Source organism: Leopardus geoffroyi, chromosome A3 (genome assembly GCF_018350155.1).
Source record: "Leopardus geoffroyi isolate Oge1 chromosome A3, O.geoffroyi_Oge1_pat1.0, whole genome shotgun sequence".
Taxonomy (NCBI): Eukaryota; Metazoa; Chordata; class Mammalia; order Carnivora; family Felidae; genus Leopardus; species Leopardus geoffroyi.
The window spans coordinates 65,861,367-65,873,801 of NC_059336.1; the positions used below are offsets into that span (position 1 = coordinate 65,861,367).

Genomic DNA, 12,435 nt, shown 5'->3' on the forward strand with positions numbered 1-12,435 from the left:
CCCACTTCCCTGCTTTTCCATCATACCCTCTCACCCTTTCTTCCCTCTCACCTGGACTCATTCTTCCTTTCCAAGTCCTCTGCCACCTCCTGGTCCTGGGGCCATCCGTCGTGACCTCATTGGAGCAGCCCCGTGTCTTCTCTCAGTAGCTAGAGGCCTGCTTTGGTGAGAGGCTGGTCGGTGTGATGCCCACTCCCTGTGGGGGGGCCCCGGGAGGAAGGTCAGCTTGGAGTCAGTGCTTTCTCTTTTCTTCTCACAGAAAACCAAAAGAGACGTCAATAACTTTGACCAAGACTTTACCCGGGAAGAGCCCGTCCTCACGCTCGTGGATGAAGCAATCGTGAAGCAGATCAACCAAGAGGAATTCAAAGGCTTCTCCTACTTTGGCGAAGACCTGATGCCCTGAGAAGCTGTTTCAGGTGGAGTTTGGTGACGCTGCAGGAAAGGGTGCCGAGAAGAGTCCTATTTCTGGAGGCTCAGAAGGCCTTGAACTGCCTCTCCTGTTCTCCAGAGCCCCAGTCCCTCGTCTACCCTCTATTTATTGTGTTCCCTCACCCCAGGCGGGCTCCTCCCTCTTCCACCTGGGGACCAGAAGGCACTCTTGGTTCTTGTCTCACCAGTGATGCAGAATCGCATGGGGTCAGCGGTCGGCTGGACACACTGCGTGTTTGGTCTGTTGGCAAGCCCGTTTCCACTCCTCGGGGGCTCCTGGCAGCGAGGCAGCGAGGCAGCTTCGGTTCTTTTACTTCAAAGAGCAACAAGAAAAGCAAACAAGAAGGGCCTGGCCGTGCTATTGGACATAGGGGCCCGATCACTCTCACTTCTGAGAGCCTCGGTTCTGAGGCTCCCACTTTTGAGAGCCTGCCGCCCTCCGCCCTTCTGTCCAGGAGAGACAGGTGCTTCTTCGGCATGGGGGTGGGTGCCCTCGAGGCGCGCTGTGGTGGAGGCACACCGCGAGATGCATGGGTTGGCTGCCCATGTTCGGCAGAACGGCCAACGCTGGCTTGCTTCGGTTGTAGCTCTTGGGCATGCCAAAGTTGTGAGAGCATGTGTCTCGTGAAAGAAATCACTCTTTGTAGAAAAAGAAATCGGATTTTGAACTCGGTTAACATTTGAGGAATATATCACCAAATTGGCTTTCTAATCGGCCAAAAGATATAAATTCCAATATTAACGCAGGTAGATATTAAAGGGCTATTATACAATGAGAAACCAACTGTCCAGGGTTTAGGCTGTTAACGTTTTTGTGGTTTGTGGCACACGGGGGCTGGATGAATTGAGAGAGAAGAAAACAAGTAATGCTCCTCATTCTTCAAATTCTGCCTGAACACAGAGGCCACCGCAGCAATGGCCAAGACCCTGAGGTTCTAGGAAAACTCACTCCCAAATTCTCTTTCCAGTTTCGTTCTGAGTTCCCAGCATACGCTCTATTTATTTCCTGCAACGGTGTGTTACTTTTGCGCACTTCTACGAAGAATTGGTAGTACTGCTGTGTTGTGTTTTTTAGACATTAAACATGTAAAGTTAAATATGAAATCTCTGCTCTCGGAGCAAGCCGAATGAGGCTAAACGTGGGTTATGCGGAGGGAATCCAGAGACGGAACAGCAACTTACCTGCAAACTGCCAATATGGCGAGACGTGCTTGGAGTTTTGTTTCTGTGTGACATGCAAATGGCAACTCGTGTGGGACACTATTTCATGGATGTGATGTTACCTCCTGTAGATATGCTAACAGTGTTACATTCTTTGATTTCCAAGGGTTCTCTGTGGCTTTGTGTATATGTTTCCCGGAGGTTATTTGATTATCTATTTTACCGAACTGATTTTAGCAGGGAATGGAATCCATTCCAACTGTTGCACGCGGATTTCCCAGCTGCCCCTAAATATAGATACGTGTGAGTGGCAAAGTGGCACTAATGAAGCTTTTTGCCTTTTGTACATTTGAGATTTTTGTATATAGTGTTTGCTGCAAGGCCTGTGGAATTAATTCATTGAACTTAGAGGTATCAACTGCTGCATGTTCAGGCATATTATAAAACTTTAGTCTATGAAAGAATAATTATAATAATGTCCAGGTGCAATACTCTGTAAGCATATTGGTTCAAGTTACCGAGAGATAAGGTGTGTTTCTTTTTCGAGGATGGGGAGGAGTCCTTTTTATTGTTTATTTCATTTTGGTTTATTTCAAAAGACGTAAACATATAGTAAGCTACATTAAATCTCACATACAGTTCTCCTGTGCTCTATTATGCCCTGAGAGGGATGGGGAAGCGAAAGGAATGTTTTCGATGGTGGTTTCGAAGCTTGGACGGTGACCAGCTCGAGCCCATAGAAGGTTGGTGTCCATATTTGCATCTGGTTGGCCGTAGCCTTTGTTATTACTAAGGATGAGATTCAGTTTCCTTTTGTTTTTATTTTTGAAAAACTCAGGTGTAGTTATGATCCGTTCTTATGATACTTAGAAATACTATTACTCTATCAGTTTGTGTGTTTGGCGTACCAGTGAAGTGAAGAAGAACAGATTAACTTAATTTCTCTTCGGTAACTTGACGTACTGGGGGAGAGACTATCTTCCGGAGTTGAGTACAAGCACAGAAACATCTTCACGGTGGCATCATCTCAGTTTTTAAGAAGACGTGACAATACTGCCCATCATACTCCTGCATCACTACTGCTCTGTTTCTCCTCTGCTTCCTTCACCACGATGAACCTGGAACAGCCAAGCAAGCTCTACCTGCAAGACGAGCGGCCTGCTTCAAGGCCCCGGTGGCGTTCCCATGTCAGCAGGGCTCGGGCCCTTCCTACAGGACAACTGGCATTTTGGCTGCAGAGTCAAGTAATACATTCCACCCGGCAGCTCCAGGCAGTCATTCGCGGGGTGCCTGGCCCAGAGATGCCCCCTTCCAGCACCGAAGCTGGGCTGGCTGGGATGCCTCCTGCTTGGGGCCGGAGCTGATCAGTTCTCTCACAGGCGGGTTCAAATCCCATGTCGTCTATAGAAAAAAGCTTGTGTGTTCCTCGAGTATTCACTGTTTCATTTCAATTTTCACAAGGCTTAGGAAGCGGACACACTATTACATTTCTTTCTAATCTATCCAGCTCTTGAGTGCAAAAAAAAATGCCAAAAAATATATGAAGGATAGCTGTTCTCCTGTGTTCTCTCATTATGGACTCTGTGAAGTGGAAACATCGTTTTTTCCTCCAAAGGTGAAAAAAAATGCATTCTTGCTTTAAAAAAAAAAAAGAAGGCTAAAAAATTACCTCTTTTTAAATTATGTGCAAAATAATTCTGGCTAAATATAAAACGTACTCAATTTTAGGGGTTTTTTTTGTATTGTGATGCTTTATTTGTACATTTTTTTCCTTTCTGGATGTAATTTTAATCTCTTGCCATTCATTAGTGTTATTTCATTGTAAACATTATTGTGCCAAATGTACTGTATTCAAAAGGATGTGAATGTGTATTGTTTCAGAACCTAATAAATACAATGGCGTTAAATCTTATTTCTCGGCTCCAATGAGCATTTCTTTATCTTCTTTGGGAGTGGCAGCTTGGCACCAATGAAGCTTTGTGCCTTTTGTACATTAGGGATTCCAAATTCCGAAACGTAGGCACGGTTTCGGCTTTCCCCTTCCCTTTGAAGCTGCACAAAGGAGGGGTGCCTGGGTGGCTCAGTCAGTTCAGTGTCTGACTTCGACTCAGGTCATGATCTTGCGGTTCGTGGGTTTGAACCCTGCACCCGGCTCTGTGCTGACAGCTCAGAGCCTGGAGCCTACTTTGGATTCTGTGTCTCCCTCTCTCTCTCTCTGCCCCTCCCTGCTTCCTCTCTCTCTCTCTCTCTCTCTCTCTCAAAAATAAATAAACATTAAAAAAGAGAGAAGAATATGCACAAAGGATGCAAATGGCCGTACTGGCCCACCCAGCCTCGCCTCTGTGCTTCTGGGACTACCACCATCGAGATGGAGGGGGCCTGAGTAGATCAGATGTGGCTCTGGGCTGTCTGGGCGCAGAGCGAAAGCACGCAGTCAGCCTGGGAGTGCTGGAATTTGGGCAAGCAAAGCAGGCAGCACCCTCATTCTTACCTTTCTAGCAAAGCAAACACCAAATCTTCTTGAAGCCAGTGCCCATTCAAGCCTCGTCAGGACTCAGGTTCTGGCCGGTCGCTCAGAACTTCAGGCTTTTGGAGTCCAGGAAACTCCTTCAAGACTGGGGCCCCTTGCAGGCTGGTCCTGGAGCACGACTGGTCACTGGGGCTCTGAGCTTTAGCGCGTGCCCACCGCCCCTGCTCAGCCAATGTTCGTGGCTACCATGGTGGCTCCTGGGCTCTCCGGTTCCTCCTTTGTTCTGGAGCGTTCCTTTTTGGCCACGCCATTCATGTCACGCTGCTGGTTCTGCAAGGCTCCTCCTCTTCCTTCTCTGACACAGATTTTTCAAGAATATTTGAAACTCCTAAGTATGCTCTGGAGTATACCACAACTTTCAATTAGCCACAACTTTGTCTTCCTTCCAAGTTGTGGAAATATTTGCAGTTTTACCATCTGTCATCCTCAGGGGTAAGGGTGGTGCTTCCTTGTGAGCCCTCCAATGACTATGGCATGTCATCCTGAATGTACTCTCGGTTTCCCCTTAGCAATGTCGCCTGCCTGCCTGCCTGGAGATGTAGGGAAAGGACCCCCGGATCCACCCCAACAGGAAAGTTGTATACATCACATATTTTCCTCCCTTGATGCTGGTAAGTTTCTAGGTAAGTGACCAAGGAAAAGCAAACCTCTTGCCAGCTTATCTGTCTTATTAATTTACATAAAAGTCAGAAGAAACAAAAGGAGCCATTCCAGAGAGTTCAGAGGACCTCTCCAAGCATTGCACTGAATGCAATCTGACCAGCCTACACCTCCTTGCCTGGTAGCCCAGAAGAGACAGCTCCAAAGTCCTGGAGATGAGGGAACTCATCCTCCCAAATCTATATACTGCACAAATCACTTTGAAGCTATAGGAAAAGTCACTGGCTGATCAGCATCCCTGGTTAGGAACCTCTCTCCCCACCACTAGCCACATTCCAGGAGAGAATGCCCAGCGCTGGTAGGTCTGTTCCAGGAAGAGGAACGCTGTCTCCTGGCAAGGCCTAGATGGCTCCAGAACCGCTTCAGGAAAGCCTGTCTGGGCAGCTGTGCCCTGGAACTGAAAACCTGCCAGTCTAACAGATTTCTCATAGGATCAATGAGTACCTTGCCCCTTCTCCATGTCCTTGTACCTGAATAGAGTCCAGCGCTTGGGTGAGCAGTGGCCTAAAGATCCCCATGTGATGAGAGGACTGAGCCACGTGACGTGCATTGTCATAGCACTTACAGCCGCAGAGAGATGGGGGTGGAAAGAAGGCTTAGATGTCATATTATGAAGTCTCTTTCTTACTTTCCTCTTACTCTAGCCTCATTGTTGTAAGCAATACCTGAAGAATGGAATAGCTGTGCCCATCAGGAATCCCTCCTCTAGCGACAGACAACTGATCGCATAGTGTTTTTCCAGAAGCCTACCACAAGTGCATGTGCTCTCTTATCTCCCATCGACACCTGGAGGTCTTGTCACCAGCATAAGGAACTCCAGGAAACTATTTTCTCAAGGAAAATGGTGGCTTGTTAACTAGCATAAAGAATGTTAGAAAGGTGACGTTGGTGATACCTTTGGGATAATAGATGGGCAAAGATATTTAAAGACAAATCTCTGCATTTAAAAGTAAAAAAAAAAAAAACAAAACAGAATGTAAGAAAATAGCCTTCTCCTCCCCTAGTAATCAGGACAGTGCAAATTTAAATCGGTGCAATACCACTGTATACCTGCCAGAATGACTAAATCCAAAAGGCAGATGTATCAGGTTTCGTTAAGGATATGGAACAGTTGGAACTTTGGGTGTTTCTGGTCTGAGTATAAAATGGTACCACTATGAAACATTTTGGCTACTCAAAGTCTGCTAAAGCCAAATATGAATACCCTTGACTCAACAGAAAAGTCTAGCAGCTGTGGAATAACAAATGAATTGTGGAGTATTTACACAACAGAATACTATATAGCCACAAATGACTTATAACAACGTGCAACAAGACAGATGAATCTCACAACATAACGCAGAGTCTAAGAAGCCAGGCAGAAAGGAGTATAGACTGTATGCTTCCATTTGTGCAGAGAAGCAAAACAGATCATCTGTGTCGCTAGAAATCAGGAGAGTGGTTGCCCTCATGGGGAAGGGATGTAGTGACTAGAAGGGGCCACGAAACAGCTTCTGGGATGCTGGTTAAGTTTTATTCTCTGAGCTGGGAGCTGCCAAAGAACTACGTTCGCTTTGTGATGATTCACCGAGCTGTACCCTTACAATTGGTGCACTTCCCTCTATGTGTTTTGTACATCAATAAAAAATTGCCACACACACACACACACACACACACACACACACACACCCCTACCTTAGGATGAGGTTTGTCTTTCACCCTTGGGAATGGCACTCTAGGCTGGCCCCATAAGCTGCCCGTGTCCCCCTGCTGTCCTGCCAGAGCCTTGGTTGCCTAACTCCCACAGACAGCCTCGTCTGTGGCTGGCACAGGGTTGCGTTTGACCTGGGTAGACCTTTGCTTCAAGGCCCTATTGGAAACACCCAGGCTGCCGGAGCTGGGACTTCATGCAACTTGCGGAATGTCCACAAGACTATTCTGTCCCTGCTTGCTAATAAAATATTTGTCCATATATGTCTCAGAACATGGTCAGTGAGGTCGTCAGGGAGCAGCTAAGCCTCCCCCTCTGGCAGCTACTGAGATCACCAAAAAGAACCCGGGGAAATGCATCACAAAAATCGGCTCAGAGAGTCTGCAGCAAGCGAGGGTTGGCTCTAGCTCTTTCCGCTTGGGCAGGCAACCGTGCCTTTCCACATTCATCAAATGGCGATAACAAGACCTACTACCTCAAAGTCCTGTTGTGAAGGGTCAGGGGAGATAAAGATTCCAGAGCACAGCATCTAGAACTGTTAGTATTCTTTCTCTTCCCCAAGGTGCCCTGTCCTTCATCAGAGGCCAGCCTGCCACCACGAGTGGCGTGGCCTGGTCTCCTGAGGATTGCTCTCCTGTCCTCGCTCTGATTTGTTGTCTCTCAGCCTCCGGATGTCCTGCCCCTCAGCTCTCCTGGGGCACCCGCACACCCTACCCCACCTGTGAAAGACCCTTTTGGGGGCAGGAAGGGAGCAGGGAGAAGAGTGGTGAAGACAAGGTCTTGGTGCTCAGGGAACTTATGACCAGCAGAAGACGTGATAGGCCCATGCAGGAGAGCAGCACAGGGCTGACAAGAGAGACAAAGATAAGCCCTTCAGATGACACTGGGGAAGTCCAGAGAAAGGGGTTAGGTGTGTGCTATCCAGGCAGGTTCCTGGAGGAGGCAGTGGTGAGAGGGTACTGAAGGATGATGAAGCTATGGGTACGCAAAAGGCAGAGGAGGGCCTTCCGGGTGGCCACTCAGCTGGTTCTAGGGAATTGGGCAGTAAGCAACTTTGCCACAAGCATTTTCACCCCGCCACTGATTATATTTTGTGGGTTGTACAAAAGCACTTCAAAGTCTTTCTATCGTAATATTATACTTTTTTTTTTCTTTTTTTGCTGGTTGATTCATCTCCCTGTTTGTTATCTCATTTTTTCTTTCCTCACTGAATTTTCTTCCCTCATTAAGAGAGGTATGTGTTTCCAAGTGCTAGGATGCATATATATAACTGAGCTTTGTGTCGCATTGTGAAGGCCTTCTACCCTGCTGTTTGCTCTCGGTGTATTGTCTCACGTCCATTGACAGATGCTTTGACGTTCTATGGGAAACATGGGTTTGACACCCTGTGCTGCTGTATAGCACGAGAGCTAAGATTTACAGAGTGTCGAAATGGGAGCACTGTACCAGTGGAGAAATGAAACCAAACTATCAACCAGTGTTTGTTTGTGTTTTTTATCTTCATGGCAAACTGTTTTATGGCCAACTAGTCATGTGGGCAAAAACACTTGTAAATCTGTTTGGGCCTAAGCATCTATACCAACGATGCTTACGGCAAAAATACCAGACCCGCACTCAGCTTGGAGTAGCAGGGAAAGGCAGGGGTGGGGAACTGGAGTTCCAGGGCAATGCTGTAACTTCTGCTCTCAGCAGGAGATTGTCAGGGGATGGGGAATCCTTCAAAGTGCCTTAATGGTCTCTGCAGGTGGGATGGTCTCTCAGAGAGCCCAGCCCAGCCCTCGGTAGAGGGCTGCCTTTGTGTATGACAGGAGAGATGAGGTCTCCCTGCCGGCTCTCCCGATGGGACCCGGTAATTGCTGCCTGAGGACTGAGATCAGGTCATTCTCAGTTCTAGGACCCAAACACCAAGTAAACTGTACTGCTTCTCAGGCCTTCTGTGCATCGGAGCAGACAGCCACCCACTGCTCTCGGAGCTCTGAGTGTGTGTGTGTGGGGGGGGGGGGTCCCCTCCGGGCACCAACTGCAGAATCTCACCGTTTACGCTTCCTTCTTTGGGTTGTTAATTATTTATTTAAGTTTCACATGTATTATCCTTCTTTGTTCCGAACACCATGCTAGGCTCTTAACATAAGTAATCTATGTAAGCCTCACAAAAATCACACGATTTAGGTAGTTTCTAGTTTATATGGTGGTTGATACTCCAGTTACCCCCATTTTATAGATGAAAAAACTGAAGCTCAGAAATTTTCTAACTTACTTAGTCCTTATGACTCCATGAAACTGTTGTATTCTTATGCCCATTCTACAGAGAATTGCCCAAATTGTCAGACCCAGTGACTGGTAGGGTCTGCTCAGACAGGACAGAAAGTATTTGCACGCAGAACAGATAATGCAGAACTATTCATTCCCCCGTTTATTCCACAAATGTTCGTAGAGTTCCTACCACGTGCCAACCATTCATCTAGACATCAGTGAACCAAACAAAACAGACAAAAATCGTTGCCCTTACAGAACTTACCAGGGGGCGGGATCTTGACAGACAACAAGCAACAAATACGACCAGTAAGTGAATTACATAATTTGTAAGAAGGTCGAGGCCACCCCTAACATTTGAAGCCAGAGTATAACTGGAGGTCCAGATCATAGGGCTAAATATATATATATATTTTTAAGTTAAAAGTCAAGGTACCTTTAAATATGTGCTAGCCCTGTCCCTTGACAAAGACACCTACGTAAGTACTTGTGATTCCGGGCTTATCACCTCCAGCAATTCCAGTTACTGTAAGGGGGTCCGCTCCTGAGGGCCCCTCCTAGTGGGTTCTGTTCACCAGGAGGAGACAGTGGTAACACAAAAGACAGCAGATGAAATCAGAGCAAAGGATGGACTGGACAGCCCCTCCCCACCTTCCCCGGCTGCCCTCCTGCTTAGCTGAGGCCAGCCCCTCCTCTGCAGCTCAGGTCTACAGTGGGGCTAGAATCAGAAGAACTTACCCTGGCCAACACCTCCTTAAAACTTGTGGTCTTAAATGGCCCTGCCTTCCACTCCACCTATCCCCGCTGTGTGTGGGGGTGTTTAATCTGTATCTTGTGTGAACTCTGGGTTGGGGGTCAGGGGCTCCTGCGTGACCCCTGGCAGGGGAAGAAGAACAGTGAGAGTCTAGCCTGGTGAGGATAAATGCAGCCAAAAGCAAGGTGGGTGGGCCCAAGGAAGAAAGTCTGTCCTCCCAAATCTCATCACCACCCACTGAGGCAATGAAGAGATCCAGGAGCGGGGTAAGGAGCTGGCTGACCACGATGTGCCCGCAGGTGTGGAAAGGAGAGACGGGGCGGGGTCTTGGAAGGGTTGGCCACAGTAGCTGGGAGCATTTCGGCTTCAGGGGAGCAAACTGGATTGCTGTGGGGACGGATGTGCCTCATTCTCTTGCCCAAGTAACCCCCTCACCGCTGTGCTCGACTGAGGGAAGGAGGCCGGTTTCCAGTGCGCCTGCCATGGACAGGGCGGGCACTGTGCCATGGAGGCGGTGTTGATTAGGTCCCCAGCTTGAGAAATGAGGGCTCTGAGGCTCAGCAAGTTCAGGAAATTGTCCAAGCCACACAACCAGTCCCCTGCAGATGCAAGACTCAAGCTTGCAACATGAATCTGCATCTAATCAGGGGCGCCTGGGGGGGGGGGGTTCACCTGGTTGGGCATCCAGCTCCGGCTCAGGTCATGATCTCGCAGTCGTGGGTTCGAGCCCCGCGTCAGGCTCTGTGCTGACAGCTCAGAGCCTGGAGCCTGCTTCAGATTCTGTGTCTCCCTCTCTCCGCCCCTCCCCTGCTCACACCGTCTCTCTGTCTCTCTCTCGAAAATAGAAAAACATTAAAAAAAAAAAAAAAAGAATCCATCTAATTGGTGCCCCAAACCTGGCTCTACCCGTGGGGCTTCTGGTCACTGTCCCCACATAGGTCCTGCATGCTTTTTGCTTTTTTTCCCAGAGAAATGTCACCTCCCAGTGAAAAGATATGATTGATGGAATTAGACTTGTGTTGCTCTCTCAGAAAGCTTTGAGTGTGTGAACACTGAGGCACAGCCAGGAAATGGGCAGAGGTATCCGGGAATTCCTTCTCTCCTACCCCACCCTTGTCCCCATGCCACCCCCTCCTAGCAGGGCCCTGAGAGCTGGTCCTTGAGCCCGGCAAGTCCTCCACCCTCAGACACCCCTCCCACCACCAGAAAAAGAACCCCTCCCTATGGACTATTCTAAGCAGGAAGCCGGTTTTCAGTTCACTGGAAAACAGGAAATGCCTCCAAGGGTCTGAAGTCTTTTTAGTCACTGCATGCCCTTCGCATAGGGTCTGCGTCCCAGGCCAGCTGTTGAGCAAAGACCCAGACACAAGGCCACCCAACCCCCAGCCTGGAGACTGGGATCCTCAGTGCCACTTACAAACCCCTCTGCTCCTGGAGCCAGAACTGACTTCCTCATCCCCTTCTCAGGATACGGGTCATTTGAGACTAGGCCAGAGCCCTGGAATGCCAGAAATCCTACATAAAACACCAGAGAGGCTAATTAGCTTCTAACCGTGGGTGGAGACCTCACCCCAGCCAAAGGCTGACCTCTTACCAGCCCCCCCCACCCCACCCCAGTGGCTTCTAACCCCCGTCAGAGATTGGTTGGCCCCCAACAAAACCTGACTTCCTAGTCCTTTCCTATGGTTCACTTCCTCATCCTGGCTACACACTGACCCTCTACACTTGACCTTGTCAGAAACTAACCTTTGGTACTAACTACAGCTTTGCTTCCTAACCCTGGACACAGAACAAACTCAATTGCTTGCCAGTCTCCTCATCCATTCAGTAGTTTACTGAGTGCTAAGTGCTGTGAGCCCAACACAGCCTGCACAGACCCTAACAGTCTGTGAGGGAAGGTAGGCCTCACATGTGAAGCTCTAATCAGATTTGGGGGAGGGGGCAGGAGCAGGTAGTAGGAGCCTTATCTGAAACTCCAGTGTCGTCACTGTCTCCAACTTGCCAGGTAACCTTGGGTTGGTCACATCACCTCGTGGGGCGAGGTCTCCATGGGTTCCTCTGCAGTGGGACAGAATGCCCAGATGGTTCCTGAGGTTCCCATCCTCCATGGTGCATGCCAATGGGGGAAGCCTGAAGCAGTCTAGAACATGAGGCATCATCGTCAGTGTTGGTCAGGCACTTTTACTTCTACGTGGTAGATGAGGGTTCAAGGAATCCCTCCACCACTTGGACATCGACCTTTTGGTTCCACCATAGATGGTGGGGCCCTGACTAGATGCCACTAATATTTTTTCCATCTGTGAAAAGAGCTGTGACACCACAGGTGTCAGGACTTTGGCTGTCTATGTGTTGACCCAAATTGTTGAGGAATTAGGATAATCTGGGATGAAGACCGCTCACATGTGGTTTGATTCCCTAGAAAACACAGGGATGGCAGTGGGTAGAGTGTAGACTGGCCGTGGAGGGAATGAACCACTATTTACAAACTGTCCCCACTCTGCCATCATTAACTGAATCAATAAGCTAACCCTTATTAATGGTGCACTGCCTGGAAGTCCACCATCAGGGAGCAGCAACCCCATACACAGGCATTGGCCTATACCTCACCTGCACATTACCTGTCACTTGTCACCTGTGCAGGCCTGCTTCCCTTACCAGCCCTCTTCCCCATACCAGCTGAGAGCAGGACACTGAAAGAAAAGTAGATACTGACTGGGAAAATCCGTGAGGGCAGGTGAAGATAGATGGGTCCCAAGGAGGTGAGGTCTGAGGACTCTTGGCATCTCCAAGATCTTTTCATGGGGTGTGATCTACTAGTAATCTATTGCTATGTAATCAAATACCTCAAAACCTAGCAGCTTAAAACCACAGATATTACCTCATAGTAACTTGCAATAAGTCAGGAGTACAGGTGTGGCTTAGCTGGAAGATTCTCACCAGCTTCAGTCAAGGTGT

General features: G+C 48.5%; 1 protein-coding gene across 1 annotated transcript in view; it reads left to right on the forward strand.

Annotated features, from left to right (window-relative positions):
- PRKCE (protein kinase C epsilon) overlaps positions 1-3,505 on the forward strand; it is a 500,740-nt gene extending 497,235 nt beyond the window's left edge. The window contains exon 15 of the mRNA XM_045445928.1: positions 260-3,505. Within this exon, the coding sequence (XP_045301884.1) occupies positions 260-406 (147 nt within the window). The 3' untranslated portion in view covers positions 407-3,505. The remainder of the gene's footprint in view (positions 1-259) is intronic.
- Positions 3,506-12,435: the final 8,930 nt, after the last annotated feature.